The 18,447-nt window shown below is 44.2% G+C and overlaps 1 protein-coding gene across 2 annotated transcripts; it reads left to right on the forward strand.

Annotated features, from left to right (window-relative positions):
- Window positions 1-7,653: 7,653 nt before the first annotated feature.
- SAYSD1 (SAYSVFN motif domain containing 1) lies at window positions 7,654-18,056 on the forward strand. Of its 2 annotated transcripts, none has more exons than XM_083175413.1 (3): window positions 7,654-7,809; window positions 15,268-15,527; window positions 17,368-18,056. In XM_083175413.1, exons 2-3 carry the CDS (start codon window positions 15,318-15,320, stop codon window positions 17,701-17,703), a joined length of 546 nt encoding a protein of 181 aa, XP_083031539.1. In that variant the 5' UTR covers window positions 7,654-7,809; window positions 15,268-15,317; the 3' UTR covers window positions 17,704-18,056. The 2 variants fall into 2 exon arrangements, with proteins under 2 accessions (XP_083031539.1, XP_083031538.1); XM_083175412.1 differs by lacking the exon at window positions 7,654-7,809 and adding an exon at window positions 8,004-8,143.
- Window positions 18,057-18,447: the final 391 nt, after the last annotated feature.

Raw genomic sequence — 18,447 nt, forward strand, 5'->3', positions numbered from 1 at the left:
TACATAGCGGTATCTCCTCAAGGTACCAGGTGGTATAATCAACCACCACTTCCTCCAGATTTTTCCTCCAGACCTATCAAATCCATACCAATCTGCTCAAAATGTATGGAAATGATAGGTAAGAGAACCAAGGGCGCTTTAAACTCTGGCAGAGGTAGTGTCTATCTGCACATTGGGTATTCCAGGCAATATTTTTTTTTTGTAACCACAGCACAGATAATAGAATCTTTACTGAATTCTTTGGTGACCACACCACCTATGAGCCGCCTTCAGTACCAGCTGCTGGTGACTTCTTGGGACCAGCAACTGGTCAATTTTATTTCCTGCCCAAAAGCAAAATCATCCTTTGATACAAAATATGGGGTGCCTTCAGGTGGCAAAGTCGTTATAATGTATTTGACCAATTATCATAACATTTTTGGAAACATTTACAAGATTCCGATTATTTTGCTGATCTTGAGAAAAGTCCTGTAAGATTTTTTATTTTTTATCCACAGTTGACCAATGCTCCTCTTCCCCACTCGCTTCCTGCTGTTCACTGCTTAAGGTTTTATAACCTCAGGACTCAAGGCACATCACAGCTCTTCTTTATTTGGGTCTCTCAGCCGCTAGCTTCCTTTGGTTTTCACGCCAGGTAATTACTTCCTGTAACAGTGGAAAATTGCAGCCCAAGATCATAGAATAAGATGTCTTAGGGGCCATAGCAGCCACTATCTTAAATGGTCTACCTTATCTCATCACCTGTAGTTTCACTCAATCATATTCTTCTACGTCTCCATAAATATGATCCTTTTATGGTGGGTAAAACTCGTCAACTCCATCAAGCACCAATTTAATTGAAATGGAGAGTGCACTATGAGTATCAATCAAAGCCCAAACCTTCTGACCCTCCACCTGCATTTTCAAACAGAACAATGCGGTTTCTGTTGGGGAGGCGTTTCCTGCGAACAGGCTGACAAGTGGTTGGGCTGCTGTACCCATGCTACAGTCCATTGGCTCATTTTGGTTTGGGCAGTTCTGGCTTACATGAACATGCTAACCAGTCAAACATATCATTGCTAGCAGTTTATAGCTCTCCGAGGCAGGACCAGGGCATGGAAACTGGCCATAACCCTTTCTTGGTTTTATTCAGCTTTTTCAGGGTTTAAGTATAGTTCTACCACTACGTCTAACTTCTCAAAGTGCCCACTGTTGTACACCATGATCTAACACCCTTGTTGCATGGTCTAGAACCATGATCTCCATTATGCACTGAGAGGTGTAATCTGGCTTCAGTCAGGGTCTGGCTAGTCTTATACAGTTCAGCCAGCTAAAACCTTTTTGGCCCGAGAGGGTTTCAGGAGGCCAACTTTGCTGCCCACTTCTCTTCTAGCTATTTTAGCCTAGTATCAGGTCATTTTACTGGTCTTTAGGCCACATACAACAACATCAACAGTGTCAAGTTGTGACCAAATTACCCTTCTTAGCCAGCTTCATGCATCTTGCCAAGTGGCAGTACAGTAGGTAGTGCCCTGCAATGCTTCTGAGTGTTGCTGATATTAGATCCAGCCATCTTTCCAGTTCTCTTTGCCACACAGCAGTGTCCAGCAAAAGTGTTCCTGTTTGGGTGCCAAATGTGACAAGTATCACATACCATGGATGAAATACAAAATTAAAGGAGTTTATTTCTCCATAGGTTTCAGAGACTGCAAAGTTACAGGACATGCCACAAGTCATAGCCAGTCTTTATAAGCAGGATGTGAATTCCTTCAGAGACCAGCAAGTTCGAGGACTCCTATCACTAACCAATTTCAGCCTATTACCTGGCCAGCTTGTCCAGCATCAGGAGCCCTGTTATATCTCTGGAAGCATTTGAAAACCAACTGACAGATGTCTGCAAGCAGGCTTGCTTTAGACTTAACCCCATTTAATACCTGGCCTGGATTCAATGCAACAATACCGTGCCATAACCATATCTCTGCAAGGTATATTCCTGCTGACCCTGTCACGGTTTGACAAAAAAAAAAAAATTCGCTCAGACTGGTAAGTGTCTTTTCTTAAAGGACTTCTTTTTTTTTAAAGGACTTCTTTATGGTATCAATATCCACCTAAATGATTTAGTGTTCATTGAAAACTCAGCAAAAACCTTTATAAAATGGACTATAAAATTCAGAGATACTTGTGTGAGTGTCAAAGAAAAAGGAAAATCAGACTTTGATCCCCATTATCCTGAAGACTTTAGTGGCCTTTGTTAAATTGTAAAAGAAGAAAGCTTTGTAGAAATATACATACATCCTCAGCCACATCACAAGATATCTCTATGATGAACACCCGGACACCCAACTATATGCAACTAGGCTGTTTGACAAGCTCGTACCTCAATGTAAAGGGCTTCCATGTAATTGGATCACAGGTCTAATTAAAGAACTTTTTTTACACAAACATCAGCCTGGTGCCCACCGCACAGTGGCACCAGGGACAGCACCGGGCTTCAGCCTGGGAAGGTAAATTTTAGAAGGGGGACCCCTTTATTGTGGGTGTCCCCACTTCCCCAGGATCTGTGCCCAGGCTGACCAGTCAGGGGTTAATGTTTTGGCCAGGGGGACTTCTATAAAAAGTCTCCTCCCCTGGCTGTGGCATTACCCAGCTGGCTGGTTAGGCCCCATGCTGGTTGCCGAAATACAAGGGACCCCTACTCGTCCCGTCCCCCCCGTATTTTGGAAATCAGGATTGGCCCTTGAGCCTAGTGCTGGTTTAAAAAATTACAAGGAAATCTTATTTGGATTGTTCTTTGACTTTTTAAATTTTTTAAACCCTATGCCGTTTTTTGAAATTATTTATTTTTTCTAATATTTTTTCACTGCAGCCTGCACAGATCTGAGTGATCCATGTAGGCTGCCAACTTCTATTTGTATTTAGCAGCCGTATATAGGGCCGCTGAATACGAATCCGGCGAAATACACCCGCCTATGCCATCGCCAAATACGAATCAGTAAATACGGTAGAATAGTAAATCTGCCCTATTTACGATTCGTATTTCGGGAAAAATACGACCGATGGTGGTCGCATTCATTTGTATTAAGAATACAAATACCAGTCATATTCTCGGTAAATTTCCCTCTATTTGTTTTCATTCTATCAAATGAGCTGTGAAATCATTTTCTTACGCCTTTATCAGTGTTTTGCTGGCAGCAAGATTTATGTTTAATTTACTTTATTTTGGGATCATATTTCTTCCCAGCTTCCAAAGTGACATTATAACAATATTGCATTACAATCCATATAGGAAGCAGATTGGATAGATATTTCTAAAGTTACTATAATGTATTTCTTCCTAAATAAAACCAGGCCGGGAATTCTGCTGTAATGTTATCTGATTATGATTCTTGCCTTTGTGACGTCACAGTGCTTGTCTGTCTTGCTGAGCAGTAGGAGTTAGACATTTGATCAGTAAAGGTGTAAACACACTATATGGCTGTTTTTTAACTATAATGTATGCACATACCTCCCAACTCTTGGAGAGCTGGGGTCACGGAAAGGGGCGTGGCATCATGTGAAAGGGGAGTGGCCTTACGGGGATGCCCCTGTCCTCTCTAACTACCTTAATAAATTCTGTGCAAATGTGGGTAGCATCTATTCACTGCACAGGGAGGACTTCTATCCACCCACTGCAGGACACTGCTAACCCTGGGTGGTACATGAAAATCGGGACAGTTAAAAACTCCTCTCCGGGAGAAGCAAAATGACGCAAAATTTATACCGCAGGGAAGGGGGGAGCAGGGGCTGTGGCTACAATGCGGGAGAGTTGCCCACCTTCCCGGGGGGCCGGGAGGGGGACCCGATTTGCGGACCCTCCCGGCCACTCCGGGAGGGTAGGCAAGTATGGTTGGGAGGTATGTATTGTGACAGAAATCACATACACTGGATGAAATCAAAGTTTTTTTTATCTGTAGAAGGTGAACAGCATACAAGCTTGATAGTTTAGCAACTTACAAGTCACAGCATAGCAGGTTTTGTTTTTGGGTACAACACTCCAGGATCCCTAGAGTAGTCCCCACACCCCAAGTCTATTGCCCAGCTCACATCGAGACACACAGAAAACCACAGGTGATGTTAATTAGCCAAACCATGGTTCCAGCAGATCTTTAGGAAAACATGGACTGGATCTAATCAGTGCTGATGCTGCTGCTCTGAAGTCCTGATCCTGTTCCCCATTCACTTATTATTTATCAGTTTCTATAGTGCATACATATTCCGCAGCGCTGTACAGAGAATATTTGAACATTCACATCAGTCCCTGCCCCAGTGGAGCTTACACTCTAAATTCCCTACCACATGTACACGAACAGGAATGGGGAAGCAACAGGTGTGTGTGTGTGGGGGTGGGCTAGAGGTGGTGCACCAGTGGTACACAGCTGGAGGCAACACTATCGCACACCTATTGTATAGTGGTATGCCCAGAAATTTTCCGGGACAGCCCGCTGTGGCAGCGCAGCTGAGCCCGCAAAATTTCCGGGCATACCCCCCAAAAGGTTAATGTTATTATTGTGCATATCATCTAGCCTAATTCAGACTTGATTGTAAAGCACTGTTTTTTTCTCAAATGGGCGAAACCATGTTGAACTGCAGTGGATTACTGAGTGACGCCATATTGGTAACCGACCCACATGCCTCAGTCCCCGTTTGGTGTGCCATCTAGAAACTCTATATTGACACGGTACGTATATACAGTACCTGAAGGAAATGCTGGAGGCGCCAGAGGACTTAACATACACGGAGGTTACCGGGTGTATGTCGGAGGGCTGCTGTGATCGCATGGGAATGAGTGGACTACTTAACCCTTGCCTGCTGCTAATGTAACCCAGCTGTTACTATTGACGATTGCAGGCATGGGGAAGACTCAGTTTGTTATAATTGTGCCTTTCTCTATATGCTGTATCCTGGACCTGCCATTACTGACTGAAAAGGTTATACGCCTTCATTTCATTAGAACTGGTACCGGACTCATAGGGGAGTATTCAATACCGGTTTGTGCGGAGTCATCTAACCCAACGTCTAACCCCCTCGCCGGCTGCTCGCTGTATTCAATGTTCTGGAGAAATTCCATGGAACAGTGAGGTTTGCTGCAAATGCAGCCAGCACGCTGCATATTGTGGTGAGCCCTGCTGTTTTGATGGCAGCAATCGCCGTTTGCACCTTGCTAAAAAGAACCAGCTAGGTGGAAAAGGCGTGGGAATCGGAGGGGGTTGTTTCATTTGAATACTGATGGCGAGATACTGCTCACTGTCATAGCTCCCCTAACCGACTATGAATATACCCCATAATGTTTATTACACTGTTATCGCTGAAACATTATTTATTTATTATAAAATTAACAGTTCAGGAGAGAGAGGCCAGGTACTGTGGGCCTTATTCTGGTTAGGTTGGTGCAACGTACATACGGTCCGTTTCACCGTACGTTTCCCGTACGCAGACGGTGAGCGAAAGTCCGCCCACAGAACAGCCGCATACGGACGGTCACAAACACCGCCAATGGGGAGTGGCGTACACTTGAGCGTACGCCACCGTACATGGACGGGTCTCCTCTTAGACACCGTTAACTGGCGTACAACAGAGCGTACGCCACCGTATACGGACAGGTCTCGTCAGTTTTCACACCGACATGTTCCGTATATCTGAGCGTACGCCACAGTGCATGGACGGGTCTCGCCTTTTTTCAATGGAAAACTCAGCGTGTGTCACCGATCGTGAGAGTGAGCGTACGTCCGTGCACGGTGGCATACCCTTCACATATATGGCACTGGAAATCTTGCCTTTCAACTATAATTAAGACAATTAATTAATTATTGTAATTGTTATTCAATAATTGTTTTATATTAACTCAATTGTCTACCTTAATAAAGACCCTAATAAAACAACATTTTAACCCTCATTACATGTATATTTATTATGTTCTAATGTGGCATTTTAATCACTATCTATGTGTCCCCACATTGGTTTTACTTTTAAATAAAGTTATGTTGACGTGTTACAGTGAAAATTTTGACACATGTCGACTTCTGTGAATTGAGTGTCCTGATTTTTAAAGTATACCAAAACACTTTCTGAATGGGTGTAGATGGTTATAAAATAACTACCTTGACATATATAAGCAGGTCTTTGAATGATTCTTACCTAAAATGAAACCAACCTTTACATGTTGAAGTGTAGAAAGATAAGGTTCCAATGTGTTTGAGGGCTGTGTGTGGCTTGCAGGTAGTGAAATCATGGTTTTCACTTAATAGCCTGCAGCATTGCTTATTACATTCAGGTGTATGTGTCTGTGTCCTAATCAGCGTTAATTAGCAGACCCAGGCGTCCGCTCTCATACGGTATCTCTAGGGGTGGTCTGGAGCTATCTTTGGCGTCCGCCTGTTTTTGGCCCAAAATGCACCATGCTTTCGCCGATCGAGCGGTTGTAGCACCGTACATTTTTTGTGCACACCCCCGTGTACGCCCAGTTTTCCTCATAATTCCGGCCGCTCCCCTAAAAACACCCCCATGCCGCCCACAATGACCGTATTCTTGCGGACAGGTTTTTTCACACTGAGAGACCCGTCCGTGAGCGGTGAGAGGTCGCCGCACCTGCGCATTGTGAAAGATACGCATGCGCAGTTGAAAAAAAAACCCGATCCGCCCGTATATGGTCCCACCGTATCGAGCAGAATAAGGCCCTGTATGTAAGGATGGATGCTACTGCATTAGCTACCCAGCTAATGATTGAATTATCGCACATCCTATTGCCTTAATTGCCTTACAATTATATAATTCATCCTTTTTTTTTTAAATAAAAGATTAATTATATAATGCTTATTATGAGATTGATGGTTCCTTTGACATTGCATCCACATTTGTCTCCGATGTTAACACCTCAATTTCTTCCCCACAATGTTAATTTTTCTGATTTAGATTTAAAACACTTTGGTATTCAATTCTTCAGAGGTACAGGCAATGAGCCAGATGCACTAAAAGCCCCGTACACACGGGGGAGATATATTGCTCAGTTTCTCCTGTTCAAAACTGTGGCATGGCATGATGGGACTTGTAGTTTCACAACAGCTGGAGGGTCACAGTTTGGACATGCTTGTACTACTCCCATGCCTAGTGATCCTTCTAGAATCTGGCCAGGGCAGGGCGTTGTAGTACGGAGGCAGCATGAAGAGGGCCACCATAACCGTTGGCGGGTGGGCCCAGGCCACCAATGTCACCTTTAGAGGCACGTCCAGGCTGCCGAGTTCAACGTCACCATTGGGGCGGGCCGGACGATTTCACCATTGTCAAAATTTCGACATACCCTAGGTTGACATTGACAATGGGTCAACATTCAAATGGTTGACACATGAAAAGGTTGACATGAGTTATTTCTACTTTACCATCCACGTGGAATACAATTGGGGACGGTGAAGTGTACACGTTGGTGCCAAGGCAGAAAAACAGTGATGTGGCTTTATAGCTTGGGAATAACTAATGACAATCAATGAATAACTGTACATGGAATTGTCAGAATTGTCCATCATAGCATGACTAGGACAACTACTACAGGACACTGACTGACAGCTGAGGCGTCCCTCTCCGGTCTCCAGTCTCCACCGCCTCCCTGTCCCTGACTGGTTAATAATTAGTACAGCGGCAGCCTGCCTGCCCGGGCCTGCTGTACCACGTGTGTTTATCTGCTGAAAACCTCTCCAGCCAATAGGCAGCCTCTGCTCTCCCACTGATGACGTCAGCAGTCGCTAGGAGGACGTGGCAGGCGCGGCTGTCGGAGGTGCCCTGTGTCTCGGGGGCTCACAGGTGAGGAGAGAGAGGGACCGGGAGGGTTTCTTTTTCTCGGGTCATGTGACTCACAGGCAGACGGACGCTGTTGGCTCGTCTTAGCGCCCGTCGTGAGCGCCGCTCGGCTTCTGATTGGTCAGTCACCCGACTGTGCCCGGCGCTGATAGGGTTACGGTCGAGCGGGAAGGAACGTGTGGCGTTGGTGGGCGCTTATTTACCTCAGGCTCAGAGTCTCGTTGCCGCCATGTTTCCACGTCAGACTTATGTTAGCACCTGTGTATCAGGATCTGAGATGAACTCTAGTATAGGCAGATGATTGCCAGGACACCCAATTGGAGGAGCAAAAGAATAAGTAAATTCCTGTGAGGACTGTTGCTGGAGCACAGAATCATCATAGTCCTCAGAGGAAGCAGTGATCTGGGTGGAATGATTGAGGGTACTTAAATACCCCTGGATGGGAGTGGAAAATTCCAAAAACGCCATACGTAACTGGGTGTAAAAGGGTATTATAATTATCCACTTATTAGTCAGTATGGAGTCTAATCATTATCAAGCCTTGATGACCCTCTATGAATTTGATACCTAACTCCCTGTGAGGTGTGGTGGTGGATACTGAGGCGCCAAAGTAATTCTGCATTGTTTTGTGTGCTGGACAGTAGGGATGGCCATCAACGCTATCACCATTGATGGTGAGAGTGAAAATGACCATCGATGGTACCATACTATGTGATTTTTGGCCATCAATGGTTTTAACTATCGATGGCCATCCTTTTTATTTGACTGACTGGCCCGTGGGGCTTTACGGGCACAGGAAAAAAAACGGTACTCTTTACCTAGAAGGGCTCCCATCGCGGGCATCGCATGTACCAAAAAATCGCATGTGATGCGACCGACGCGATTACCCATAGGGAACAATGTTAAATGTCCCAATTGACCCGATTTTCCATAGGGAACAATGATAAAAGGCCCACAGAGGCCAAATAGGCACCCTGAAGTGTGAAATGGCCCCCCAATTGTTAACGCCACCCCACGATCAACGTCAACCCGAAGCGTGGCGAGCGCAGCGGTACGCGTCCTCCAACCTTTTCATACCCCCACTATCCACGTCGGCGTGGAGTTGAGAATAGAAAGTGTGGCGAGCGCACGCGGACACCTGTGAAGGCCGCGAGGGGACGCGTATACCTGTGAAGGTGTCCGCGTCCCCTCACGGGGCTCGCTGCGATCGTCACGCTTCGGGCTCGGTGGCTTGCTGCGCTCGCCACACTTTCTATTCTCAACTCCACACCGACGTGGATAGTGGGGGTATGAAAAGGTCGTAGGACGCGTACCGCCGCCGCTCGCGCTCGCCACGCTTCGGGTTGACGTTGATCGTGGGGTGGCGTTAACAATTGGGGGGCCCATTTCACACTTCAGGGTGCCTATTTGGCCTCTGTGGGCCATTTAACATTGTTCCCTATGGAAAATCGGGTCAATTGGGACATTTAACATTGTTCCCTATGGGAAATCGCAGTAATCGCGTCGGTCGCATCGCATGCGATTTTTTTGGTCGCATGCGATGCGACCAACGCAATTTTTTTTTCTTACGATGCCCACGATCAAAATCGTGGGCGCCCTTCTAGGTAAAGAGTACCAAAAAAACGATACGGTTGTGCTTTACCATCGATGTATGAAATCATTGATGGCAAAACGTCATGGCAAAACGTCTAGAATGGTTATAAACCTTCAATGATTTTGAATCATCGATGGTAATGACCATTCCTACTGGATATTTATCTTGAAAAGCAGCTGTCTTTAGTCACCACCACGCACCATATCGCTGCAAGCAAAAATGTGCTAGTCAGGCACTAGAAGGGGCTGTGAGAGGTCTGAGTTCAGATGCCCATGAAGGCATAAACAGGCCGCTGCAACAACCATTATAGGATTGTAACAATCGCATCAGAACCATTGGTGGTTATACTGTATGCAGAAGCAGTCAGAGCAAATGCATGCTTTAGATGACTGGCGTTGAATTTCCACAATTCTATGACCAAAGTATTTTCATCGGGAACAATGATGGCGGCTAACCATTGGCTTCCAGTTTCCATCCCTAGAGTGAACTGAGTCGATGAATGTGTGCGGACAGGGCTGGAGGAAACAGAGGAATTATAATTAATCTTTCTTTGACTTTTGGGACTTCCTCCAATAATAGTGAGGCTCCAGGAACTAACGCCATCTGAAGATGGTGTTAAACAGTCTGCGTTGTGGGAGCTTTATTGATTCAATGCAGAAAGCTTTGGCCCCTAGTGATAAATTCACTCATATTTCTTAAAACATGTGGAACCAGTCGTTTAACAGGCACGTCACCTTAATGAATAGCCCCCTATAGCATTATATTACATGTATCCTTTACAGATCACAGCTCTTGTCTCCCGCTGGTAGGTTTAATGTGGTTTTATATTTAGTTCTGCTCTCCCAAATGTAAAATTACAGACCAAACAGAAAAGTAACAGCGAGGATGTCTGCTATAAAAGTTCCAGGTTCTGATCAGAACAGTCCAACCTGATTCCTCAGCATGCTACTGACAGCATTCACAATTAAAGTGTGATACATGGGCCAATCTGACAGTTGTACATTAACGTTGCCCTGGATGATAGGAGCTCTATACCCAATTCCTTCAGCCAGCTGTCCGCACACAGATGGCCAAGGAGGTGGACACTGGCCCTTATTCTGGTTCACTTGCAAAGACAAAATAAGTAACATGCAGAGTTAAATCTACCCCACCTGCAGTGCAACATGGTTTTATCCATTTATGAAGGAATTTGCCTTTGCGAGTGATCCAAAATAAGGACCACTGTCCAGGTCAGGAGGGAGTTGGTGGTCTTCACCCGGGTGCTGAGGGACAAGGCAGGGCTGCAGCTCAGGCTAGAGCAGTGGTTCCCAACCTTTTTTCTCTCCCGTACCCCTCGATTAGGCTTTTAATTGATAAGTACCCCCCTCCTCTCATTTTGAAATATGGACAGTACTTAGCGGTATGTGGATCCTTATGCATGTCCTTATATTGAGGAGCGGAGGAGTAGTATACAGCAAGGAATCATGCCCTTCTGTGTCTAGACACTGGTTGTGTATTATCTCCAGGATTCCTGCTAACACCGGTAGGATTAATGCCGCTGCTTCCTCCACCTTTGTCAGTGCTAGGCAGATGACTGCTGATGTGTGAGGGCAGCGCGGGAAGCTCCCAGTGGATTGCTGGTCAGGCATATGACACAACATGGTTTGTCTCCATGGCAATGGGTCTTCTTCAGCCATCAAAAGACCTTTTCATCGTCTGCCATTACCAATATTATTTTCAAGTACCCCCAACTGGTCTGCAGAGTACCCCCAGGGGTACTAGTACCCCAGGTTGGGAACCACTGGGTTAGAGTATGACAAACATTGACCTTGGCCGGGGGCTACAAGCAGGAGAACAGAAATAATTATTCCCCCAACTGCTATCTACCCTTACTCCCTCCCTACCCTAAATACTGCCTGCCTCTAACCCTCCTTGCCCCATTACTGCTTCAGCATCTATCTACACTTACTCCCCTATCTACCCCCAGCACTGCCCCTAACTTGTCCCAGCTGCTATCTTCCCCTGCCGATAGTACTATCCCTGCAGCTTTCAACACTTACCTCCAGTCCTGCCTGCCTCTAATCCCATCCTTGCCCCCTGCACTTCACCAGCTGCTTTCTACACTTACCCCTCCATACCTTAACTGCTGTCTGCCCACAGAACTGCCCAAGTTGCTACCTTCTAACGGCATACCTATACAAGCACTGCCTGCTCTTTTCCCCTCTACCCCCGCCCCGTGCCTCAACCCCAGTTTTAAATGCCCTGTAGCAGATCTGTTGGCATAAGGAGTTAAACAGTCACTTAATTAACAAAATAATTCTACAAGAGAGTGAACAAATTTTAAAGTAATTGTTGCTGCAAAACGAGGCCTTCACATGGGCAGTGCCCATGCCTTTGATTAACGCACTTGCTAGAATGACATTTTGATTGAAGAAATGATCTGATTAGCAGCTGCAAAATTTTAGCACAAGACTTTATTGTTAGAATTAATTTTGGAAAGCAATAAAAAGTACAAAAAGGATTCATCTTCATTATAGTTCCCTGCTGTTCTTTCTTTAGCTTTCAGGTATGATGGGACAAAGTATTTTATTGTTTGAGCAGGGTACATGTTGGTAATTGGAACAAATAATTAAGTCTCAAATTAAATAAAAAACTTTTTCAATGTATTGCTGGTTTTAATTAGTCTTTGATACAAAGAGCGGTACGGAGACGTCTATGAGAGAAGAGCTCAGAACCTGGAGCTATAACGTAAATGAAAGCTTGGACACTGTGGACAGAGTTTGTATGTTGATTAATGTGACATGGGGAAAGCCATTAGGCTCCAAAAGTCAACATTCAAAGATTAAGAGGCTTATCAAATAACATTTGTGAGATATTCCCTGAAAAATGTTATTTAATAAATAGGCCCACACCCATTTGTGGTCCACACCAGTATTTTTCTTTCTGATATCTGCTACAGTCCCCTCATTTCTGAGAACAGCCGCAGCTCACATCGGTTTCTATGGAAGCTGCTGAGCGGTCAGATTTACTACGCTTGGCCCTGGTAGGATAACGCCATATCTAGATGACCTTGTTCTATAGTTAAAGTAGCGCCACGGTGCTCCCTGGAGAGGCACATGCCAGTTTCTTATGTGTTGCGAAACATTTTTTTTTCTAAAAATAAAGATTTTATCAAAAATTAATTATGCGCAAACAACCCCCCATCCTATTGACCACCAAAAAAACCTAACTGAATATGCCTGATTCAGTCTTAAATTACCAATGTTTTGTGGTTGGCACATGCTGCATTCATATGTTTTCGCTGTCGATTTGGTAAGTTGGCTTCCACTGAGGTATCCGGAGGCTGGGGGTCTCCTGAAGCATTTTGTACACTTTAGCATGTACTACACATTTTTTTTGAAGATCATGTAAAAATATTACCTTTTTGTTATGTACCCACGTTCCAAAATCTATTTGGTACTTATGGCTTTTATTGGCAACACCTGTGAGAATGTGTTAATTAGCATTTAAGAAATATTGAAAACAATAAAACCTCATTTAATTATTTTAGAAAAGCCGCTAGCATACAAGGTGGCACATTTCATTTACAGTTCTACGAAGCCCCGTAATTGCTGTATATGCAAACACTGTTAGATGCAAATGCATTAAAACACTTTTATGGCTAACAGGTTGTAAGAGAAACTACAGTTTCATTGACTTAAGTACCTTATACTGGAGGGTTATTATTGTATATGGTGTTATAAAATGTGTTGTTTAGCCTGTATTTTACTCACAAGCTTCTCATACAGTAATGTGTATATCTTATTATTTCTGTTTTACATCTATGGCCATACAGCGTATTATGAAGAGATGAAAAATGTTCACATTTTAGTTTTGCTTATATTCAGTATTTGATTTGAAATAAAAAAAAAATTTTTTTGCTGGCATAAGAGTTCCATCTCCCAGCCATCCACATCAGGAGAATTAATTGGCTGTTATCATCCCATCTATATTCATAGGCTGTAAATTCAGCAAAATGCCAACTTGCAAATACACAACGACAAGTAGAAAGTGGAACGTGGAGATTGTATTTCTAGGTTTTTATAGTTCTGCAAAACAATCTGTTCAGCCGCAGAATTTAATTTACATGACATTTTGTCACCTGTAAGAACTGAGTTGGCGCTTTAGTACTAGGGTGGAAACTTTTATCCAACTTCTGTTTTTTGTTTTTGTTTTTTAACTCTCTGCAACATGATTTATATACTGAAAATGTATGTTCTGTTCATAATGTATTAATTTTAAGCGTAGGGTTCGAAGCTGAAGAAAACCTTAAAATAGAACCGCTCTGTATAGTACGTGTACAATGTAGGGAGTTAATTCAATTATTTAAAAATTAGGCACAAAAGAAGTAGAAGGAAGATATTCTTGGCCTAATCAGTGCTCAATCTAATGCGGGGTACACACCAGGACGACAAGGGTCCGATCCCATCAATCTAGATCCAATTCCGACTGATTGGATGTAGATTGTATGTTGTTTGGGCCCTTTTCTGTCCTGTTCCGATCCCGATTGGATGCGCGGCCCCATGGGTCAGACGGTCGTTATTCAGATCCTACCTGCTGCAGGTAGGATCTGAAAACGAACATACACCCGGGAGCGGGTTGCATTCGGATCGGAACCATCGTGAGTGGGTCGTGTGCTCCGCGTGATCGGGTCGTCCTGTTGTGTACCGGGCATATCAGGATGGTAAGTGTTCATGATTTCATCTAGAAGTGCTCAATTATACAGTAAATTGTAAGCAACAAGCAAAATAAATCCAATGTAGTATAGGTTGAGTATCCCTTATGCGAAATGCTCAGGACCACGAGCATTTTGGATAAGGGATTTTTCAGTTTTTTTTGGAATATTTTATTTTAACATACTTACCTGGTCCCCTGGTGGTGCCTGATGATCCCCCGGTGTCATCACCTTGGACACCGGAGGATGTGGTAAGTATCAATAAAGGGGCGGGGAGAAACAACCACAAAAAACAAAATATTCTGAAAAACCAAGTTTTTGGAATATTTCGGTTTTTGGATATACGGATTCTGGATACACAACCTGTACTATAATTATTAAAGAAGCAATACAATCTATAACTTGATCTCCCACGTAAAAAGGCACTAATACCCCTTTCACGCTGCAGCTCTTAAACGGTAAATTGCCATTTTTTTTTGCCTTTTTAAACGGGTAGAGCTGCAGTGTGAAAGCTCCAGGGTACTTTAACCGTTTAACAAATACCGGTATTTGTTAAACGGCTAAAAAGCAGAGTCCTACCCGTTTCAGAGCAGTTTTTTTGGCAGTGTGAACTGCTCTATTTCTATGGCTTGAAACGTGTCCCATGGAGGTTAAACGGGTTGAATGTGTGAATGGTATTAAATGCTTTTTAAAACGGTTTTCTCCTGCAATGTGAAAGGTCTTAAGGCTCAGACCCGTTTTAAAGTCCTGTTTAAGAATACCGGGTCTTTATCCGTTTCTGCAGTGTGAAAGCAGCATAAGTTCAGCCCCCATACTCACTAGACGGTACACCCTACCGCTCATATCTTTAATGATATTGGCGGTAATCCAGGGTGAACAATATAATGCATACACACTGAAGGATATTGTAAACAATAGCCTGCATTATTGACGATATAGTCAACATTTAGCATGCAGCACAGGCGGGGGGGGGGGGGGGGGGTGGGTGGGGTTGTTAACTATCAGCAGGAACGATTGCGCTTACCATTTAGAAGGGCCAAAATGAGCAATATAATATCGATTCCTATCTCTTGTTGCAATCCCTTTCTGTATGTCTGTACATGCTTGTTCCATGTACAGTATGTTAGTAAATTAACGGTACCATTTGTTTTTTTTTCATTGGCTGTTGACTTAGTTTCTGCACAAGCCACCTCCACTGAATTGTTCCCGATATCTGCCCAATGCATGGACCGTCTGGAGCAGAGACTGGCAGAATTCAGAGCCAGAAAAGCTGAAGCTCAGCAGGAGCATGGGACAAGCAGCGAGCGCACAGCAGGCACAGAGCACAGGTGGAGAACATTCACACGGACAGCAAGGGCGAGAATGCAGAGTGTGTACAGCAAGTGGAAGACACAGGATGCTCCAGAACCTCAGATAATGCATCCCAAGGTGGAGGTAAGATGAAAGGGGGAGGGGGTCACAACTTTATTCGGTACTTGTTTCCTAGCACGGCGCCCATCTCATTGATTGTATGCCTTAAGTTTAAAGCACTTAAGGCATACAATCAACGCGATGGACCCGATTTTATGTCAATCACCAGCTAATTTGCCGGTGAAAGACAAAATCGCGTTGATCGCGTCCATCGCTGTCCCTAATAAGGGGCCGCGATGCGATCAACGCGATTTTCCCATAGGGAACAATGTTAAATTATTTTTAAAGTGAAAATCAACCCAATCAACCCCATTTTACATAGGTGACAATGTGAAATGGGCCAATATGGCCCATTTCACATTGAATATGGTTAAAAAGTATGTTTAATGCCCCCCCCCCCATTGTTAACACCACCCCACTATTGACGCCAACCCGAAGCGTGGCGAGCGCAGCGGTACGCGTCCTCCGACCTTTTCATACCCCTACTATCCACGTCGGCATGGAGGTGATCTTATAAAGTGTGGCGAGCCTGAAGCGTGGCGAGGGGACGCGGATACCAGTGCCGCTGTGCTAGTACTATCGCGGAGGGCTCTGATGCATGGCACTGGCTCCACCACCGCTCCCTCATTCACAGCGGTTGCTGTGTTTAAAAAGTGCCATGGGGTAAAATGTGTTCCTATATGTGTGCATAAAGGGAAAGAAAAAAAATAACAAGCATTCTGTTACCAATATGTCATTTTTAATATTTTCACTGTGACTGTAAACTATGATGCAAACAATGCTCAATCCTTAATAAAAAGTTTTATATAAAAAAAAGTGCCATGAATAGACACCTTTTTGTCACTTTGGAAATGATCCTTAGAGTGCCCTATGGATAGAGACAAAAAATATAACACGGTCTATAAATCCTGTGGATTTGGGGCTTGATTTGGAAGTAAATCCCAAAAGGCAAGTAACTGTGCACCTTGGTAACTCCATGTTGCACTGCAGGTGGGAAAGGTAACGTGTGTAGAGAGAGTACGATTTTGGTGGGGTCTGGCCAAATTGCAATCCATGTTTAAAATAAAAAAGTGTAAACATAAAGCTGTCTAACATTTGTGTGCTGCATGCAAAAGCAGACAGTATTTACTGTGTACAGAAACTATATAATTGTTTTTTCTCACCTTGCATGGTTTCTTTCAAACACAAAGATACATAGGGGTGTATTCAATGCTCCGCCGAGCACGGCACAGCGTTTTTACGTTCGCTGTGCATTCTCTATTTTTTTTCTACCCCTCGCCATGCCCTCCTGCTCACACTATTCAATGTGTCAGCTGCTTGTTGCCCCTGACGGCGAGCATTGACCAATGCGGCCTACGAGGAGTTAATGGGCCCATTTGTAGGCAGTATTCAAATGTTGCAGAAAAACGCAAATTAGCCTAAAAAAAGGATACCAAAGAAAAAAAAAATAATATAGATCCTTCAAATAATAGACCAAAACAATAAAAAAAACATTTATGTTATAAGTACGTAAAAAAGATGCAGAAAAACAAAACGGAGAGCCAAACCCCCCCAAAAAAAGAAGTGAGCAGCGATGTCCATTTTTGCATTGAATACACAAACGGCGAGGTACGCAAAATTTCCCATAAGAAAGTAACGGTGAACAACGGCGATGACCAACCGGCGAACAGAGTAATGCTCCCTGTTTATTTTTGGTGTACCGGGAGCATTGAATAGGGCAAGGAACATTTTTGGAGAGAGGATTTACCTTCTCACCAAAAAAAAAAAAACCTCTGGGCCCCAGTTCCATAACTATGAATAGTATGAGTGTATTAATACAAGCCGTGGCAAATGTCTTTTCTAAACAAGATACTTTCTCTTCTAGACTTCGGCTCGTACCTCATCATTGCCAGTAGAAGACCTGGTGGACATCGATGTGCAGCCTCCTGATAGCTCTGTCCGGAGAACCGCTCTTCTGTTGAAGTTCCTCCTGTGGCTTGTGTTACTCGGCCTATTTGTTGAACTTGAGTTTGGACTGGCGTATTTTATTCTATCAATGTTTTATTGGCTTTATGAAGGAACTCGTGGTCCCAGGCAGAGAAGGAAAGGAGAAAAGAGCGCCTACTCCGTCTTCAACCCTGGCTGTGAGGCGATCCAGGGGACATTAACTGCTGAGCAGTTTGAGAGGGAACTGCAGTACGGTTCACTGGCCGGGACTTAGAAGGAAAAGACAAAGCACATTGGGGCAGATGTATTAAGCCTGGTGAAGAGATAAAGTGGAAGCAGATAATGCACCAACCAACCATTGTGTTTGAAAAATTACAGTTGAGAGTTGATTGGCTGGTGCATTATCTACTTCCACTTTATCTCTTCTCCAGGCTTAATACATGTGCCCCAATGTGTTATATAGTTTGCTAACCTCCCCAGCACAACCGCCATACAGCTGCTGATATGGAAGCTGTGTATATTATACCTTAATGTGCTATTACTACAGTCTTCTTTGGTGGTGTACAATGCACGAGTCACACCCAACGTGCAGCTTCTATTCAATAAAACATTTCTGGTTTACTCCTAAAATACTGCCTCCTTTATGATGCCCAGTGCTGCCGAGAGGTCTGCCGGGCCCTGGTAAAATGTTGGGGGTGTGGCCTAATTGTGGAAGATGTGACCACGCCCCCTTGGCGGGAAAAGTGAAAAGTCTTTAAACTAGGGCTGGCCATCAGTGCAGTCGCCATCGATGGTGATACTGCAACCAGCCATCAATAGTAATAAACTATGTGATGGACAACCGTTGATTGTTTTAGCTATCGATTTTATCATCCATTTTCTTTGACTGACTTGCCCATGGGCCAAACAGAAGGTGGGGGGAGGAGGGGGGGCAGAGCTGTGCCACACACCCCACCCAAATTTACCTCTCTCTGCACATGTTACATCTGCCCCACCTGCAGTGCACACGGTTTTGCCC

Source organism: Crinia signifera, chromosome 3 (genome assembly GCF_055691185.1).
Source record: "Crinia signifera chromosome 3, ASM5569118v1, whole genome shotgun sequence".
Taxonomy (NCBI): Eukaryota; Metazoa; Chordata; class Amphibia; order Anura; family Myobatrachidae; genus Crinia; species Crinia signifera.